Genomic DNA, 20,307 nt, shown 5'->3' with positions numbered 1-20,307 from the left:
AAAACCCATATAATATAAACAACTTACAGTGAACTTATCACTTTTTCCGACCTCGGTCCGCACTGTAAATTACCGATCTTTATTCTGTAATTCACATTACGGATCCACCGAGCTACGAATATTTCCAGCTAAGCCAATATTTTGGTCAAAAAAAAAATGTGGTCGGCCTCCGATCAAGAGCGCACGCATCACGTGTATTTAAAGGAAATTGTGCAAATCGCGAGTACACTGAGTATTGCGTTTGTTGGACATGTTCTCGAGGTAGATTTCATTCATCTGCAAAATGATAATGTTGAGTATTAACTTTGTCCAGACATCGGGTCCGACCACAGAAAAGATTTCGTCAAATATGGGCCTATTTTGACCAGACTTGGGAGGGGGAAGGATTAGCGCAGTCGGCTACTGAACGGCCTTCTGTGTGGAAGTTTCCTATTCCGTAAAACGGAGCACTAATGAAGAGAGAGAGAGAGAGAGAGAGAGAGAGAGAGAGAGAGAGAGAGAGAGAGAGAGAGAGAGAGAGAGAGAGAGAGAGAGAGAGAGAGAGAGAGAGAGAGAGAGAGGGGGGGGGATGGGAGGAACGAATGAGCGCATCGTCGGCCTCAGGTTTAACTATTTTGAGCTACCGACGACAAAAAAAGGACTCTTTACCTTTTACCTTAACTCATTCCGATAACGGGTTGTTATTTGCGGCTCTGAACCTCGAACAGAGCTGATAAGAGGAATAAATAGCTTGAGACTAGCCTTACCTGCATGCATTCCATCTTTTTTTATCTTGAAGGAACCACCAACACTTGTATTCTCATTAATATGCATTCCAAAAGAACGAGAGCGTGATCCGCTGATGTCTATAGGCGAGTGGACCTCAATGTGTCCATGGTAGCTGACAAGAGAAAGGGCGTGCAATCCAGTGATATTCACCCTCACCTTACTACCGATAAATATGGTTGACGAAAATTCAATTTTACAGACTTTGTAAGGAATAATTGTATCCTTGGACTGCCCGGGTATATTAAAGGATCTGTCCTCGATTTGGCCTTTGCATTCATGTTTACCGTACCATCGCATTTCACAGCTCGTAGTGTTGATCATCAAGTCTGTTTCCTTGTCAAAGTACACTAAATATGAAAATAAAACAAAAGGTTATTGTTTCATTTGAGAGCGCTCTTACCACTAGTGGTTCAGATATAGAATAATATTTGTCTCCAATATACATGTATATATGTTCAAGGGATGACTCGTCCTCAGTCGTCAAGGGAAACGCGTAGTAGACAGGCTCGGGGGAATGGTAAGGAGGAAATAGGGAAAGCGGACTACCTTTTCCTGTCCTTTCCGTTGTCGAGATGCCGTGCCAGTTTCTCGCGACCGATCCGCGCCGGGGAAAAGGTTTTAAAGGACGACTGGCGACGAGTCAGTCAAAAGCGTTGATAAAACAATTTGCGATTAAAATCGAAGCTCAGGTCTCTTAACAGACAAATAAGCGTCCGGGTGCTCTTTCGAGTAAACACCGTCTTTGCAAAGGTATTGTTTTGTTCGGATTTCGACTTACCCCCGGGTAGACTATTTATTTCAAACACATTTGAGGGGGTACTTAATAGAGACGAGGGACTATTTGAGAGGGGGGGGGGGGCGCTTATTCAATTTAGCGAACACGATGGTATCGGTTCTTCGCAAAGGACTAGAATGAATATAAAGTGGAAAACCTTAGTAACATGAAGTTGGAGGTCATGCAGACGAGGATCAAAAACAAATCCGAACTTCCAGTTGGTGAATAACCACCCCGGATCCGTCCTCACAAAGTTTTACAGTCGTCATTGATTAATAAGTGAAGAATAATAATGGGGAGGTGAGGGGGGCTTATTAACTTTCTCCCTCTGAAAAGGGGGGCGGGGCTTATTGAAGAGAGGGGTCTAGGGTGCTATATTTACGGAATGCTCGTATTGGTGAAAAGCTAAAAACTGTTAATAAACTTTACAATCACGTAAAACATTTTATCGACCAGCCAATAACGCTGGAAAGGGAAACCAATGGGATTAATCGTTTGGGTGTTGTGACATTTATTTGATAAGGTTTTCGTAAAAAGCTGAATAATCGGTCCGGAAAGCACAATTATGTCTTGAACTAAATTAGACGCAGCACTAGTTTAAAGAGTTCCAAATCTAAAAGATACTCATAGTGACTAAAACAGTTTTTTATTACTGAGAAGGCTTCATTACAATAGATCACTGGAATTTGAAATTTGTTCCGTAAATTCTCTATAAGGCCCCCTCTCTCAAATAAGCCCCCCCCCCCCCTTTTCAGGGGAATAAAGTTAATAGGCCCCCCTCTCTTTTTGGCCCCCTCCCCTCCTCCTCATTATTCTTCACTAATAAATAATAGACTGTATTAAGTAATGATCAGGGTAATGTGGATAGCAATTTCTTTTGTTATGCGGCAACGGTGCTTTCCCCACATAGGAATGTTCTCATTTTTGCACAGAGAATGCGCAAATCTACATGAAGGCCGTTTACGCAATAAAATGCATTTACACTCCACTTTGAAAGGGTGTTTTTTTGTGTTAAAAGATTTTGACCAATCACAAGCGCTGAAAACAATAGCCAAGAAAAATTTACAATTCTACATGTTCCCCACATAGGATTTCTTTGTTATTCAAACTGAGACCAGATTTTTTTATATGGAAGATGGTTGGAAAGTAAGGATGAATATATGTACTGCTTTATGAAGTTTTGATAACTTTTGTTGTTTAAGCCAGTCAGAAGTAAGTACACACAATAGAAAAGTTATCACCTTTTTTGCATTCCAACATGTTCGTTGCCGTTGTTGCTATCGTTCTTATCTGGACCGTTTCTTTATCAATCACGGCCGTAAAACTTCATTTGTACTAATTCACGTGTTGGAAGTTCGGATTTGTTTTTGATCCCCGGTTGCATGACTTCTAACGTCTTGTACTTGAGCTTTTCCACTTTGCATTCTAGTCCTTATGGAGACCTGATACCACCATGTTCGCTAAATTAATTTACCCCCCCCCCCCCCCAAATAAACCCCACTTCCCTCAAACGTGTTTGAAATAAATAGTCTCCCGGGCGGGGGGGGGGGGGGGGGTTAATAGAGGATTTACGGTATTCGAGATTTGAAACGATCCTGTCATCGTGTCGTTTGAGCTATTCTGTTGGGGTACATGGAATAGCAATTTGGGAGAGGCCATTATCTCTTCTATTGACCATGTCATCAAAAAACATTGACAAATACCCGGGATAATTAGCGAGATCTTTTCTATGTTTTCACAAAAAAGTGACATGTTTTAAAATTGGTACTCGATACTAGTAATGCTGGAGTAATCAACATTTAAAACGAGAAAACTGAAAACTGGCGCCATTCCGTTTGAAATATGAGCTGTCACGAGAGATTAGTCTATTTTGCTGTCCTTCTCCTACGAATTTAAATGGAATTTCTTAATGTTTAGCACTCCTAGTTTAAGATAAGCAGGATCTCGGTTGGATCATTAGGCTTTTAATTGGTCAACATGATAAATTCATTTTGGTTTATTGTGAAAAGGATGTAGCATGCGTAATTTGTAGGATTATACGACATTCTTGGAATTTCTGTTAGTACGGTATGTTGTTAAACATGAAAAGTCCCATCACACACTCCTCATAAACAGAGCATCGAGCAAAAGTGAGCCTAACGGTGGATTTTCACTATCATACAATTTTAAATGGCGGACGAACATGCTCCACCTTGCATTTGTGCTTGCATTTGCCGTTCACACAAACGGCACACAAGTGCTTTCTTGTTCTTGCGTTTGCGTGATCCCGATTCACTCGAAAGAATTGCGTTAAAATTTCCATTGAGTTGTTCACAGGTGTTTTTTTTTTTTTTGCGTTTGCTCTGTCCCGGCGGTGCACTCATGTGAAACGAAAACGAGTCATATTACCCTTGAAAGTAAAACTAATACTAATAATATGTACTACCCTCCGCCAACAGAGAATGAGCCCCTCTGCTTAACTATCTTACATCACACCTGTGTTAACGTACTAACTACGACTTCAGCCTGACCATGATAACATAAATGATAGCAACAACAACAACAAAACTAATCACATGTGTATTTAGGGTTGCCTAGTCCATGTACGGCGTCTTCCCAGGCCTTCTTGGTCAATAAATTTTCGGTGACGTATCCGAGACGAACGGCTCGCTCGGACCACGTGACCCGAAACGCCTAGGCCACGCAGAATTATGAGGCCTAACGACTGGGCAATATTTAGGGCATAAACACTTAGTTTGCTTGTGATCCATCTCCCCAGAGCCTTATCGACACAAGACGAAAACTTACATATCATCCAGGTTCGGTTATATTGTTTTCCACACAATCAACAACAATATCCTTTCAAACTCTAAATGATTCAATAAATCCTTAAAACTGGCTATTTTTTAACTGTGAAATACAGTAGCCTCCCCGCTTGTGTTGAGCTAAAAAATTATACGGGTAAGTCAGGTGCATTTCTCGAATTCGCACTGGTGGAAGCTAACGTTGAGGCAACTAAAACGATTGCTTTTGCTTCATTTGATGGTTTCTCAGTAAAGTGGAAATGAGCCATACCCTAAAATATGAAACACCCAATCCTGACTCTCTTAGATTGGCCGTAAAAGCAATTTGCTATTCAATTGAATTTTAGAAATACCACAATAATCTGATCCTTAACAGATAACCTGGAAACCGGCGACTCGGAATTGTGGAAAAAAGCACTTCATCGCTGGTTTTGATTTGAATATGATATTAGTTTTTGTTACTCACGTAGAAGAATTAGTTAATACCCGAGTTTCGATATCTCAATTTTCATTCTGCTCGGAGCGAAAGCTGTGAATTGTCTCTACGAATAGCATCAACTGTCTTAACTACTCTTTTATTTTCAATAAAAAAATGGCCAAGATGAGGAGAGAGGTTTTAAACGGTAGATTGAAGAACCAAATACCGTGGAGTGACAATCGAAGAAAACAATTACTGGTGTAGGCTGTAATTGTAATTATAAAGCAATTTCTGGTATCAAGTCAAGAAGATGAAGATAGTTTACCAATTGTTTTCCATACCTGTCCACACTAAGTCATTACACAACAATATTTTTGAGTAGTTCGTCTTGTTCAAAAGAGGGTTGGTGATTACTATCTCATAATACCAAAACCTGTATGAACCGGCTCATGATTAAAACAGAGTTTTGCGCGTGTTAAACTGATCGTGAATAGCATAATAGTCAGCCATTCTGAGTTCTACCAACCCCTACTTCGTTTGGGCTTCCACCCTCGTTGCTCGCGGCTTCGTCGTTCTCTACACACCCGTGTTCTCGATCTGCTGTAACTCAAAAGACAAATAAGAGACCGCTCGCAATCTGATCCTAAACATTGTGTCTTTGAACATTGTCAAGAACTTGTGTATATAGCGAGGGCTAGAAAACATTGCTACCTAGAATTGAACCAATTTACCAACAAACTTAAAGGTCCTCTAATTGTCTTAATCCGCGTAAAGAATTAAACTTACTTTTATAATATAAATTACTGGCCTTACAATATGTGGTCAACTGGAAAAAATCTACTTGTTTGGCATATGATTATAATAAATTAGAATATTGAAACAGTAGGGCCATTTAAAAGGGGCACCCAACGACGGTTTCCTCCTAAATACATTGAAAACTCTTTTCAGGTTATCCAGAGTGCTTTTAGATCTTTAGAAATGTATTCTAAACGGCGCCATAAAATTTGTGTCTGTTCTGTCATCCAGGAGGAACTGGAGTCTTTTCGAAATTAAAAGGACTTCAGTGTTATTTTCCCGAAAATTTTAGATGCAATCCGAAAATGTTTGGCTCCCTTTTTCTGCGAAAATAAGCCCACATTTGGGGAGTAAAATGTGAGAAGTTAAACTTCAGAAAATCGTAGGGAAGTTATTAGATAAGCTTTGAAAGTTGTACCCGAATGGAACGGTCATCTAGAAATTTCTAGTCGTCCTTAAGCAAAAGAAAATTCTAGGCAATATTTGCTTCTCCGAACAGATAATTCACAGAAAACAGTCATTGGGTGCCCCTGACTTAGATAAGGAAAAATCGAGATATGGCTTCCGTAAGAAGTATCCCATTTAGGACACAAATTTGTAGTTTAAACAGCGCTTCTTAAAAAAAGACACGGCTTTAGCGATTGTTCTTTATTTCTATTTTGGACAAACGTGACTTTGTTTCCGGTTTATCTACCGATGTCGGCCGGAAATTCTCCCAAGCCAAGGTTATTGCTCAATAACGTTAGTCGAAAACTACAGTACTGACGTTAACAATTTACCGACTAAAACCAAGGTGAACCCTTAGATTCAAAATCTGGTTTTGGATTTTTGCAAAATATGTAAACACAGTTTTTGGCTCCAAAAAACGAATTAGGTTTTCGCAAAAAATACGCACCAAAAAGACCGATATTTGAATAAGACATGGTATAAACAGGGGCACCCAACGGCAATTTTCGGAAGAATATCTGTTCGGAAGACGATTTGAGATCTAGAATTTTCGGAACATTTGTTGTAAAATTCTGCTTGCCTGCCTCTCCTAGGATTTTCGGACACCAAAAAAATGGTATAATTGCCTATTTTTAACGGATTTTTACCCTAAAAAGGTCACCTAGAATTTTCGGGAGCCTTTTTTCTGGCTGAAATGTTCGAAAAGGTAAGTTTTGATCCCTATTATTTTCGGATCACTAGGCTTTCAGCTAGGAGATCCGAACAGATGAAAAATTTTTAGGGGATAAAAATATGCCTATATCTACCGTTTAAATACTAAAATACGTTTAACAGTGCTATGTTTAAGTGGTTTTGAACTATATTCTCCTTGGGTGCCCCTATATAAAGACAGCTGCGTATACTGAAGCTAGCTGCCTATACCATGAGCAAAAATAGAATTGTCTTATCTGATCTTTAATCCCCACAACTAACGCTGTGATCAAAAAGACACTTCTTTTGAAATGAATTTACTGTTTTTAATTACTAACTCTTTTTGATAACACAACAGCAACGCCTTGAGGGAACTGTAAACAATTTGAAAGTCGATGAACCGGGCTTGTAACAGGGGCCCCTAGCTGTGACTTAAAAGGAAGCGTCGATACCTGTCGCAATTCGGGGATAGTCCCTACCGGCCACATTTTCTTCATTAATCTTACTTCTCACTTAATACGCAGAATAACAACGTTTTTGATATATTTCAGGAATGGTGAACGGTCAAATACGAAACTCACAGAGGCAATGAGTGTTAAATGTACAAAAATAATCAAGGAATCAAGGAAACTCACAAAAACAAGATTAAAAACACTTAGAAGAAATAAAATTGCAGGTCTCCGAAACTTTTTATCCGGTCTTGAAATCTCGGAACTGTTTGTGACGAGTCTACAAACAGTTCCCAGATTTCGAGACCGTATGAAAAGTTTCGGAGACCTGCAATTTTATTTCCTGGGATGTTACATAAAAAAAAGGTGCCTTCTGGAATAGATCGTAACATATCCTGACTGAAAAGTAAATAAAGGCTGCCACAGAGTCCAAAGGTCTTTAAATGAGTAACTTAAAGCCGATGCGGGACGGACAGCAAAGAAAAAAGCATCGACCTTTGTTGACTTGTGTTAACTTGGTGAAAATGGCCAAGAAATAAGTCTGCCAGGTTCACGGAATAATTACTATTACTTTAACGATTGCACTCTGACAGTACAAAAAAGTGAGCGGGTATTAGAAAACCACCCTGGTGATGCTAAATTACAAACAGCCTACTTTTTAGTTACTTTAAGCTATGTTTTTGTCCTCGCCATAAAGCCAGACATTTTATTTGAATATCATGCCGCGAAAGGCTACCAAACGACGACTATATATAAGAATTATGTCGCGATACCTTTTGGAAAAATCTAATCTTTTGTGCTTTTGATAGTAAATTCTGTTTGATTTCGTAAGAGCCACTTCGTTTGCTGCATGACTCCTCGATGTCTCAAAGGTTCCATGTAAATTGGCCGCAGACGATAGAGATTGTCGCGCAATGCCTTTAACTATAATAACAGGCTATCTATTGATACTATACTTACTATACATTGGGTTAGAATTTGAGAAGCAACCATCCACTTTTGCAACGCTAAAGACAAGAAGAGCAAGGAATATACGACTGTGGTCCATGATTTTTTGTCACAATTCGGCAAATTTTCTTGACGGACTTCCTCTCCGCCGAACAAACGAAGTACACTATTTACTGAAGGAAGATCGATTAACGTCTAATGGGTTGACGACAATGCCCTACAATAAAGGGGTGCAAATGGTATTTCTGGTGTATCTTCTGTCACATTCCTGGGGTCATCAAATAACCCGCTCTAATTTGCCAATGGACCCTGCGGTATGGCCATGTCAACATATGTTTCCATTTGCAAGGAAGAACAGCCAGTTTTAATTTTTCATATTTGTTCATCATTCGGCAAAAACAGGCCAGTGATGGATAGAAGTTTTTGCTCACAACTGGCATCTCACGCCACCTCGAGGCGAGTAGTTGGTGGCCTGGTTTCCGTGTTATATGTCGGTTGTTTACCGTCTGCACTGAAATTCTCAAAGTATTGGCTGTCAGGTCCCTGAGTAATTGAACTCACTTGAAGCACCTTGATTCTTGACCAGTTAATAGGATTTGCCTCTTAAAACTTCGACGAAAAAAACAACGCGGAACGCGTTAGTACTTACTTGAATTTTTTCAAAGGAAAATTTTGCTTCTTACAACTGGCAACTTCAAGCCAGTTTGGATCTCAAGCGAAAACGCGAATCTACCTTGATTCGTTTCCAGGCGGTAGTTGTAAATTACAAAAAAAGAAACACGTATCCCCAACGAAATTTATTCTGTTTTTTTTTTTTTTGGTCTAATTTCTCAACTACCGTAACAAACTGATACAGACGTAAATAGCAATAAACTGAAAGAGCCTTATTTTATGCTATTCACGCAAACTACTCGCTTTTCTTTAAAAACGTATTAGCTTTAGCTCAAGGCTCGACGATATAAGATATTTTAGGATCGCCCGACATTGTTTTATTCATAAGGGACATTACCAATATGGACTTTTACTCAAGAGGGTCATATCATATTCATGAGAATTTTACCCTAAAATGTTTCACTTTTCAACAGAACACTTCTACATGTTTACTTATAACATTACAGCAATGATTCCGATATAAAACACTAAACCCTTAACCTTAACCAGACCATGATAAAAATATAACCTTTCGAGATTTTGGACGGCCGGACCACTTTTACTCGTCTTACACTAGCCACCAGTTTGTTATTCAATTTTAAAGCGTAGTCTCATGATTGCAGTGGACCTCTACGGCTGCCCCTACGCATGTAGATTAATTTATTTTAAAATTTTTCCATAAAAATTATTCAGGAACGTCTGTTATATACCGAGTTATCAAACGATCATTTGTGAACTTAATTCTTTCTTCTTCATTTCTAATTTTATTCAAATGTCATAGGACGGTTCTCCCCACTGATTTTTTAAACAATCTTATACTATACGTCGAAGAATCATTCTATTAATCAACTCTCGAAATGTATCATACTCAAATACCTCGCTGATGTCTGTGAAAGATTTTTCGGATTACTGGCCAATGAAGTCATTACCAATGAATTCGGAATATGACAATCAACTGATATCCTACACTACAGTTTGCAGGTGTTCGCTTGGGAGATAGAGAGGAATAAAAGATGACCAAACAAAGTTGGTGGTTTATTCATACTAGTGGGTAGGGAATTTTTCCTTCGGTTAACCAAAAATAAAAATAAAATTAATCAAGCTGTTAGTCTATCTTCTCTTCCCTTGGCCACAGTTAGTAATTGTGGTAAGGCTAACATACTTACAGTCTGTTCCGACACTGCATGTGTAAAATTTAAGTTTACTAAGAGAGGGGTAAACGCCGCCTTTGTTGGTTAATAGGGAGGTTAAGAAGACGAGTTTTTGAGCGACTAACGTCAACCGGAAACAAGCCCTATTCCCTGGCCTTTAATGTGCCATTAACCTTCAAAATTTGTATTGCTAAGTGTTTAAGTCTTATAGAGACGCTTGCCTGAAATTATGGACAAAACCACGGCCCAAGGACGCTAAAAATTCCATTTCCGGTTGACGTGCGTTCCTCAAAAAGCTCTTTGGTTAGGCTCTCCAATGCCCCCGTTTAAGAGGCTCTTGTAATAACACTTCACTACGTAGCTAGACTACGAGCAGTCTCTCTTTTTTCTGTAGTCCGTCGAGCAAAACGCGAGAAACGCAAATGGCCGCGCGCGTGACTGATGGCGCGAGACGGGAGAGGCACTTTTTTCTTTTCTTCTCGGGCTGCCGCCCTCGTTTCGCGCGCCTCGCAGTTTCGCCTCTCCCGCGCGCGTGCATTGCTCTCACTAAATCTGAAGAAAAAGAGAGACTGCTCGCAGTCTACCACGTAGCATATTAGACACGAGAAGAGGTTTTCCATTCGATATCTGCAAGAAACTATCCCGGAGGTGAGTTAAAAAACGAAAAGCAGCCGATTCTTTTCAACTTAAATTTCGGCGATTGAAGTTTCTGGATAAAAGATGGAACACGCTTTAGAGCGTTTGACATAGCTACTGAAATGACCAATAATTCTGCTGGAGATTCAAAACAGAACTCTGGTAAATTAAAGTTTTTAAGTACGTTAACACTTTGTCCTATTAAATTTTAATATATCAAAAGAGATCGCAACGTGTGACGACCAAGATGGCGGGTGGAGAGTTAAACACGTGGAGAGTTTAAAAGTACAGAATTTAAGAGTTTAACTGTACAGAATTTAACCCAGAGCATGAGTTTTAAAAAAGAATATAAACTCTTTCTACTTGACAGTCAGGCATCTTGAACAACTCTAATCTGTTACTTAGTATAACCTCCACCCACTTGTAACCGCTATGTGGTAGTAGCCAACTCGAAAGCTTGGCTCCTTTGGCTGCTACACACTCTTTTCCTTTGTTATGTTTAATTCGATGTATAGTTAGCTCTGTTTTTTTTTATTTCTTCTCTGTTTTTATCCTTATTGTTGTTGTATTGTAATTGAATAAGTGTGAATAAATGAACTTGAACTTGAACTTGGGCTGTTACACTGTGGGACAATTTCGGAGGACCAATAGACCTTTTTACCGATACGGCGGCCATATTGAATTAATTCGATTTAAGGAGTATTATAGGATGCCCAGGGGGCACGAGCACATTTCGTTTGTATTTTCGAGCGCTTTTCGGGACATTTTTTCTTAAAGATTTCTTGGAATAAGATTGTAATGGGAAAAAAGATCCTTGTGCCGTGTTTGGATGTAATAATGATCATTTTTTTCTAGTTTAGTTATGGTCTTTCACTGTATATTTCTCGGGAAAAAGGCGATCGTTATTACATCAAACACGGCACAAGGATCTTTTTTCCCATTACAATCTTATTCTAGGAAAACTTTAAGAAAAAATGTCCCGAAAAGCGCTCAAAAATACAAACGAAATGTGCTCATGCCCCCTGGGCATCCTATGATACTCCTTAAATCGAATTAATTCAATATGGCCGCTGTATCGGTAAAAAGGTCTATTTTGACCCAGTTTGCTGGCGATAGAAAATAAAAGCGATAGCGTGCCCCAAACTCCGTTCCAGTATCCGCGCAACTTCAATACCCTATTTGATAGCCGGGAGCGCTGCTTGTCAGCGCATGCGCAGCACCCTGGGTAGGAAAATCTGGCATCTGTGTTCCATCCCGATCATTAATATTTTACTTGTTAAGGAACTATAATAACCGATTATGGTTCATGTCGCTGCGTGAACGCACTTCCGTTAGCCTGCATTTTCGTGGGGTGCGCAAGTGTTTTTTATTCGCCGCGTTACCGCCGTGTTAAAAGCGCCATATTGAATAACAAAAAAGCGGCGAAGGCTACACATCCGTTCTTCAAAATTGCGACCTCTTTTCTGCCTTTATGTATAGTGACCTTCAGTAGCGTAATTTATGAACTTACCGGCTACTTGTTCCAGTCCTTCCTCGCCATTCAGTATTCCACGTCCTCCGCGCGTGTGAACTGCACTGTTGGCAGTGTAGTTTTTGTTGTCAGTCAAAGAAAAGACCTGAATGACTCCACCTCCACCTCCTCCCCCACAGTAATGAGAGTGGCCTATTCTGTACCCACTGTGTCCTCCTTTTGCCCATAAGCTTCCTCCACTCCCAATAATAACCTGAAATTCAGGAAGAAACACATCGACGATTAATTGTCTGCCAATTCCAAGCCGTAAAGGCAACAAATCTGGTTAAAACCTTACGACACTAGAGCAATAGCTCGTCAAAATAACGCATTTTTCTTTTTTCCCATTGCAGTATTGACATCATGCAGCTTGGGGGAGAAGGGGAGAACCGTAATTGGCTGTTACAACATTTCCAAGCTCCTAGAAGAAGAAAATTAATAACTAGTTAACTTAGCGAAGGGCGTTTTCGCATCTTATTGCCACAAGCGTCCAAAGAAATGTTGACCAGGGCTGTACCTCCACGTGTTGCCAAGGAGTATTTAGCCATTCGTCTCTTTGGAAAAGAGAAGAAAACTGGAGCCGAGGTGCGTCTCTTTCTGGGCATAACAAGATGGCCGCCGTAAAAAAGAGCATGTGAAGTAACATTATTAAAATGAAGCTGACTGAAGAGAAACACTATTGGAATTTTTGCTTGCGGTTGTGTCTTGCCGAGGTGAGGCGCAATGAGTTGGGAATGTGCATAACGTAAGCAGCACGCGTGTTGCTGACTTCGACTTCCTCACGGAGAACCTCGGTAGTGGATGTTTAACTTGTGCTTACTCACTTTGATTTTCATTTAAACGCTTTCTTTATCACATTGTGTCCTAAAGACGATATCTCGAAGTAAATTCTGTAAAACGGATTTTATAATACTTTTTCCCTTTTTCTATTTTGAAACTCGCCCAAGTCCTCTCTCAAAAATCGGAGAAAATACATTTGGTGCGCTTTTTCTGCAGCTCTACCGCAAAAACGAGTACGGTGACCCCCATTTTTTATTTCATGATTTTAATAAGGACAGTGCTTCCTTTCGATGAGAAAAAAATTGGCACAAATCTATGTTCAGTTTTTTTGGCAGTTTTTCTAAATTTTACGGATTGAGCTATCACGGGTCGAATAGCACGTGTCCAATTTAATTCTACTTTGGAGCGTAAAGTAGAAATAAGGGCATTAAAAGGCATTTTTCTGGTACGTAAGTGGATAAACAATACATTTAAGTCAAATTCTGTGCGATACCACATGCATCATTGAAAAAATCTCTCCTTTTTGTCTAGTTTTGGGCTGGGCGCGGGATTTGTCAAAAGGTCCTAAATAGCCGTATTTGTCAGCATTGTGACGTCAAAACGAGCACGGTGACCCTCACTTTTTATTACTTTTTTTATCATCTTCTTGACTTGTTACATCACTGTACCAAGTTTCATCTACAATCTATGTTGGGTTCTTTTACTAAGGAATCACCTTAAAAAGTGAATTTGTGTTCTTTCAGTCTTTATCGCAATTATTCCTACTTACTTACTTTGTCAAATGTACACGAACCCGCCTGAATTTGAATTCCAAGGGACCATATACAAGTTCACAAAGCGAAATAAACTTTCGTCGTTGCTTGTTTACCTTCTTCATAAAACAGGAGATCAGGCATTTACACGTCGTAGTCGTGCAAAAACGGCAAACAAATGTAGAATAAAGCTTGATGCACATTCAATTTTTTTTTGCTTATTTAACCTATTGGTTTTTAGACGTTCTCGTTGCCGTCGCGTCGTTGAATCTAAAAGTCTCTAATTGCTTCTGGGATCGTTACTAGGGACGCGCTGGTCAGCTAGGGAGCTTAAACAACAGCGTTTTTGAGCGACGGACGTCAACCGGAAGTGGACTTTTTGCATCATTGGGGAGCAGTTTGGTTGAAACTCACGGGTAAATCGTCTTTAAAAGAGAAAAGAAACTCAGCAATACAAGTTTGTTAGCGTCAAGGCATATAAAAAGGGAGAAGGCCTCACTTCCGGTTGACGTGCGTCGCTCAAAAACGTCGTTGCTTAAGGTCCCTATTGGCTAATTTTTTCCCCTGTCCCCAGTAATAGTCCCAGAAGTCTCTTTTAAAAGTTACCTCAGCCCAGTTTCTTCTCTTTTCTAAATGAAAGTGGCGAATTATTGGATGAGGTTGAGTCAGGAGCCCGGCTCCTGGTTGAGTATGATCAAAAGAATTATGCAGATCGAGGAGGATGTTTTCCAGCCACTGGGCGTGCTACTGGAAACCCGGATGTAACTGTCTCATTACCTTATCCCCTTGCAAGCGTATCAAGCCACCTGAACTTCCTCCAGCACAGTGTTCGTCACTTGTGTTGTCACTTGAGTAACCGTTTGCCATAATTTTTGCATCTACAATTAACAAAGAAAATTGATCAGAACTCTTATGAAAAAAAAATGGGGGCGAGGGGAAGAAAACTATTTAAAGAGGGAAATTTTGAGTTTTGAAATGATCGAAATTTTAATTTAAAGTGAATTATAAATTTTAGGCAAGGATCACATAGTCCGCTAACCCATAAAGATACCTTTGAACCCGTTTGAATGTTGTTTCTTCCTTCCTCACAGGATTTGGGACTCTCGTCAGAGAACCCAAAGCCTGACGCACTCTGTCTTTGAAAATCTACACTGAGTGTGATTGTCTAGTTTCCTAAAACCGCAAATGTGCAAATCACCACCTTGTCCAATACTCACTGTTAAAGACTCAAGTGGTATGAGTGGTTAAGTTGTGCGATTGGTTCAAATAGAGAATGTGATACGTTTGAGTGAAATAAAGTGAAGTACATTACTTGGCTGCATCTCATTAGAGGGGATTCTGTCAGATGGTAAGACTCGTAGGAGTCGTACAACTGTATGGTGAAATAGCATCCCATTAGAGACACTTGTAGAATTTGTGAGCAAAGTTGTCGAGGGGAGGCCTTTCGACTGGTACGACTCGTGCGAGTAGTGCAACTGGCGAAATAGCATCTCATCAGCGACACTTAGAAATGAGAAGCAGAGTTGTCGAAAGCGGGGCTTTCGAGTGGTACGAGTCATGCAACTGGTGAAATAGCGCATAAACAGGAACGGATGTACACCATGAATATTGCTCGTTCTATAAGCATCCTACACGACAACTATTCGATGCTTATAAAATCACTTTGATAAGGTGGTACTCTTAGTCACTTTTTCTTAAGGCTTAGGCACGCACAATCAGCCTGTGAATAAAGCCGTCTTTCCTTTCTTCTCTCCGCTAGGGACGTTTCGCAGAAGAGACTCACTTAAGGTTTTAGGGACCTTAACGAAGGGCGACGACGATGGCAGTGAAAACGTCGGTAAAACAATGAATTTGTGTTCTTTCAAACTTAATCGCGTCTATTTAAAGCCTCTAAATATGTCCAATGCAGGCGACTTCTCCTGGAGTTGAATTCTTAAGGGTTTTATTCAGGTTCAAAAAGAGGAAGGAAAATTCGTCGTCGTACGTCCACGTCTTCCATAAAACGGCAAATTAGGAAGTTTCACGTCGTAGTCGTACAGTGGACGTCAAAGAAATGTACTAAAAAGCATGATGCACGTGCAGAGCTGTTGTTTTGATCATTAAACCTGTTGTTTTTTTGAATTCGTCGTTGTGGTCGTCATCGTAGTTGCTTAAGCTCCTTTTTTAGCCAAAGAGTGCGTCAGGCTTTGGTTCTTCTGGCGAGAGCCCGATCAAAAAAATCTGTGGAAACATTGAAGAAACAAACGCTCGAGCCTGATTGCTAACAACTAGACTCCACACATATACTTCTTCATTTTTTGGTGGTATTTGTTGTGCTCGTTTTATCTGGACAACCCCACTGCTGTTTACGGATACAAATTATCGATACTCACCAACGGTCAATGTTCCATCGACTGCGATTAGTTCAATAGCTCCGCCTCCAGAGCCTGACTTGCTTTTGAATAAAACAGTTCCTGAAAAGGAATTAAAAAAGAAAGAAATACAAGGGGCAGTGTCATTAAAATTTATTAATTTAAATTAATATATTAATATTAATTTAAATTAATATTTATTTTTTTATTAATATTTTAATATTTAATTTAAATTTTCTTTATTTATTAATAGATTTTCATGAATTTCACGAGGAAATCTATAGAAAAGTTAATATTACTTGAAAATATATAGATCCCTGTAAAATTAAGGACAATGAAAAGCGGCGAAAAAAATCAGCTCAGTCTAAAATCATTACTAAGAGCAATCATAAAAGGTAAAAGGTAAAGGCGCACACGAGCCAAAGGCCCAAACGGTCGGAGCTTATTTCGGTTTCATTAGCATGAGTTTTGCTACCCCCCCCCCCCCCTGGACGGGATGCTAGTCCATCATAGGGTTACCCCCCAGTAGTATGTCGCAGGTACCCATTTATACACGTGGGTGAAGAGAGACAAAGTGGAGTAAAGTTCCTTGTCTAGGGAATCAAGGCAACGGGCGAGGCTTGAACCTGGACCTCCAGATCCGGATTTTCAGGTGTTTACCGGCCACTCGGCCACACACGGCTTCGCGTAAGAGTAATCCGGCTAACTTTTTTCGTTCATTATTTTCCCAACCAAACCTGTGAGGCCTTCTCATAGCTGCGAGGCGCCTCATAAAAACTGTTTAAAGGTAGAAGGAAAGGAAGTTAAAGGAATGAAATTTAAAAGTCAGGTTAGCCTGCGCGCTAACTCTCCATGGAGCTTTTTTCCCCAGGCTAAAGTCAAGAAGTCGACGTTGCATTTTCGACTGTGTTATTTGGGGAAAATCACTTAGAATCCACCAATGATGATTTCTGATGCGTAGTTGTTGTTGTTCTGCATAAAGTCACCTTAATGCTCTTACCTGTACTTCCACCTAGCAGGTACGAAGTATCGTAGTAGGACCATCCGTAAAATCTACTGGTGTTCCTGTCCTGATAAAATCCCCCACCTCTTCCCCCGTGCCCCCCTCCATGATAGCTAAAAGCACCGCCGGGTCCTGCACCTGTTGAAGGACAAATACTAATGATGGTTATGGTGTCATAATAAGGTATCCACTTCATTATAACCTATAATAAGGTGTAATCACATAACACAACGGCACTCTGCAAACCCCCATGTCTAATCTTTCCACTATCCCGTCCCCACCCCACCCCTCCTGTTCGCTCTCTCACGTTCTCTTTGCCTTCCCCTCTCACCCACCCCACCCCAAACCCAAATAGAAAACCTGTTCACAGACTATTCATTTCACGGCACGTAAATTGTTGTACTCTGAAACAGTAGTGGTTTTAGTTTATAGTCAACGCCAAACGGTTAACATGAGGATGTACTCTGAAACAGTAGTGGTTTTAGTTTATAGTCAACGCCAAACGGTTAACATGAGGATGTCACGTGACCAAGGTCTTGAAGTCGCGTTTGTTGTTTGCATTTCACGTTTGAACGGCAAAGAAGGATTTATGGCTAAGTCTTTTGACCATTAAAAAAAGTTCAGTCTCACGTTTTAAGGTAAGAAATAGGTTTCTATACTCGCCTGCGAGTGCTACTTAGTCTTTTTGAACTCAAATCAAGGAATTCTTCAAGGCGATCAAAGAGGAGAGCGTCGACTTGACCAAAAAAACATGGAGGCACGAAACAACGAGCGCCTTGCTAAACTAGCTACACAACTCTAGCAACCTGAAACTGTAAACGGCTGACGGAAACCTGAAGTTTAAGATTTCTCTTCAAAACCTGATGCTAAAGGTCTCAAATGAAAAATGCTTCCTTTCGAAAAAACGTAAGATATAAAAAGACGTAAGAACTCCTAGATATTACAACCCATGGACGCAAGAACCCCTGAACGTAGAACCCTTGGTCGTAAGTACCCCGGCACGAAATAACCCCAATAAACAGCACCATTACCTCTGAACGTAAGAACCCTTGAACGTCAGAACCAATGGACGTAAAATCCTTAGGACGTAAGAACCCCTGAACGTAAGATCCCCTGGACTTAAGATGCCCTGGATGTAAGATCCCTTGGACGTAAGAAACCCTGGATGTAAGACCCCCTGGACGTAAGAATCAATGGACGTAAAATCCCCTGAACATAAGAACCGCTGAACGTAAGAAACCTTGGACGTAAGATCCCCTGGGCGTAAGAACCCCTGAACGTAAGAAACCCTTAACGTAATAACCCCTAAACGTTAGGACCCCCGGATATAAGAACCCCTCAACGTAAAAACGCCTGAAAGTAAGAACCCCAGGAAGTAATAACCCCTGAACGTAAGAAAAATCCTTTAAGATAAGAGCCAATGAAGGTAACAACGTACCCCTGGATGTAAGCAACCCTTGCACATAAGAAACCCTTAGGGTAATAATCCCTCAATGTAAGAACCCCCGGAGGTAATAACCCTTGAACGCAGGAAACAACCGCCGAACGTAAGAACTCCTCGACATAAGAGCCACTGATCGTAAGAACTCCTGGACGTAACGACTCCCGAACGTGAAAAACCCTGGAAGTTAGCGCCCCTGGAGGTATGAACCCCGTAAGAGCGCTGTCTATTCATTGCTAATCGCGGTATATTTCTTGCCTAACTTACCCAATATACAACACGATTTATTGACACGAACAAATCCTCCAAGCCAAAATAACCGCTTTCCGTCGGCAGTAAAGTTGACTTCTTTACCGCTCACATCTAACGTGGTGGCGACAGTGAAGCTGCCATTGACGCTAACAGACAACGCATGCGCACCATAAATTTTCACAACATTTCCTGATGAAAAGACACTTTGAGCTTCGCCAGCTTGGAGATTAAATGTTGCTACGGAATAATTCCACACACCATTATTTGGACCATGAAAAGTCCTGTTCTCTATTATTCCGCTTTTGAATAACTCTGAATTTTCTCGAATCTGGGCTTGCGTTGTGTCGATCGTATACTCGGTGGCATAAACTGTGGAATATAAAGAAACAATTAATCATCCCTCTGGTTTAATGATATGGCAAAGTCATGAAATTCGAAAACAACAGGTTTTTTTTTTCTGTGTTGAAATGGCCATATTAGATTAATTTGAAATGACCAAAACAATGGCATCTTCACATATGCAAAATTCCGATGCGGACTAACGAAGAAGGAAGTTTGAAACCTCGGTGAAAGCGAACACTTCCCAGAGGCGGATCTAGAAGGAGGGTGCAGGGGGTGCGCACCGCCCCCCCCCCTCCCCCCTGAGATGACCTGCGGTTTTCTAATATAACTGGTATTGTGCAAAAAAAAAAAACCATGTGGTTTATTGGCGTTGAAGTAGAGCAAGAGACGAGTGCACCTCCTCCTGAAAAAAATCCTGGATCCGCCCCTGCTTCCGCCTTGGCGGGGGAAGGGTAACAGTTGCAGTTGCCTCCGAGCAAAACTCACTCAGTTGTTCAAAAAAACACTGATCGGTGCTTGTATAATAAATGTAGTTCATTTAGATGTTCAGAGCAGTGACTTCAGAGGATTGAAATGGAAAAACGACGTTCCCAGGGTTCTGGGATAGGTAAAACACTCGGTAGCTAAATTAGTTTCTGACATTTCAAGTCGTCAAAAGAGTTCCAACTTCCTTGACATCATAATTGATGAGAAAAACCGATAATTTTTTTCTATTAACACCTAAAAAATAGCCTATGTTATGCTAATGTGAAAATCATGGCAAGGTTATTAATGGTCGCTTTCCTTTGTGAAATGAAGACACAGTAACCGCAAACATTAATGTGCTGATAACAACTGTTTTTGCTCGTTTATTTGCTTTATTCGTGTATGTTTGTTTTGTTTTAAACCTGCACCTTACGTTAAAGGCCCTTTTGAAGCCGTGTCCTTAATCCCAGGGAGTAGCCCGTGAAACAAGTGAATGCTCTCGTTGCAAGCGGCGTTAAATCACCTGTAATACAAGGCTAGGTAATTTGCATGGCAATAAAATTTACTCAGTCCTTGGTTTATAGGATCCTTATTTTTATCCTAGCGGGTGGTTTACGAAACGTGGTGTTGTTGCTGGTTGAACAAACCATAATCGCTGACAAGAAACAGAGGAAAAACGAATAGTACGTGTGTGATTCCCTGACTCGGAAAAATCTGAAGAGTTCTAGATATTTTTTTCAATATCTAAATTATGTTTGTCCATTCTGTCCAACTGTCATCGCATTATTGTTTTTCTTTTCTACCGTATTTACTCACAAGCGCCCTTCTCATATCGGCTAAGCCAACAAACTCACACTTTCAAATATCATTTTGTGTGTCAGTGGCGGGCTTCGTTCTCAT

At 40.4% G+C, this 20,307-nt stretch overlaps 1 protein-coding gene across 1 annotated transcript in view; it reads right to left on the bottom strand.

The window, feature by feature from the left end:
- LOC140925605 (uncharacterized) overlaps positions 1-20,307 on the bottom strand; it is a 70,378-nt gene that overhangs the window by 46,899 nt on the left and 3,172 nt on the right. The window contains exons 3-8 of the mRNA XM_073375522.1: positions 18,616-18,969; positions 16,905-17,045; positions 15,926-16,006; positions 14,331-14,431; positions 12,022-12,235; positions 747-1,115 (exon numbers count right to left, since the gene is read on the bottom strand). Of these exons, the coding sequence (XP_073231623.1) occupies positions 747-1,115; positions 12,022-12,235; positions 14,331-14,431; positions 15,926-16,006; positions 16,905-17,045; positions 18,616-18,969 (1,260 nt within the window). The remainder of the gene's footprint in view (positions 1-746; positions 1,116-12,021; positions 12,236-14,330; positions 14,432-15,925; positions 16,007-16,904; positions 17,046-18,615; positions 18,970-20,307) is intronic.

The sequence above is a fragment of the Porites lutea genome, chromosome 2 (assembly GCF_958299795.1).
Source record: "Porites lutea chromosome 2, jaPorLute2.1, whole genome shotgun sequence".
NCBI classification, from domain to species: domain Eukaryota; kingdom Metazoa; phylum Cnidaria; class Anthozoa; order Scleractinia; family Poritidae; genus Porites; species Porites lutea.
The sequence above is the reverse complement of the archived record's forward strand: the minus strand, read 5'-3'. Positions and strand labels throughout refer to the sequence as shown.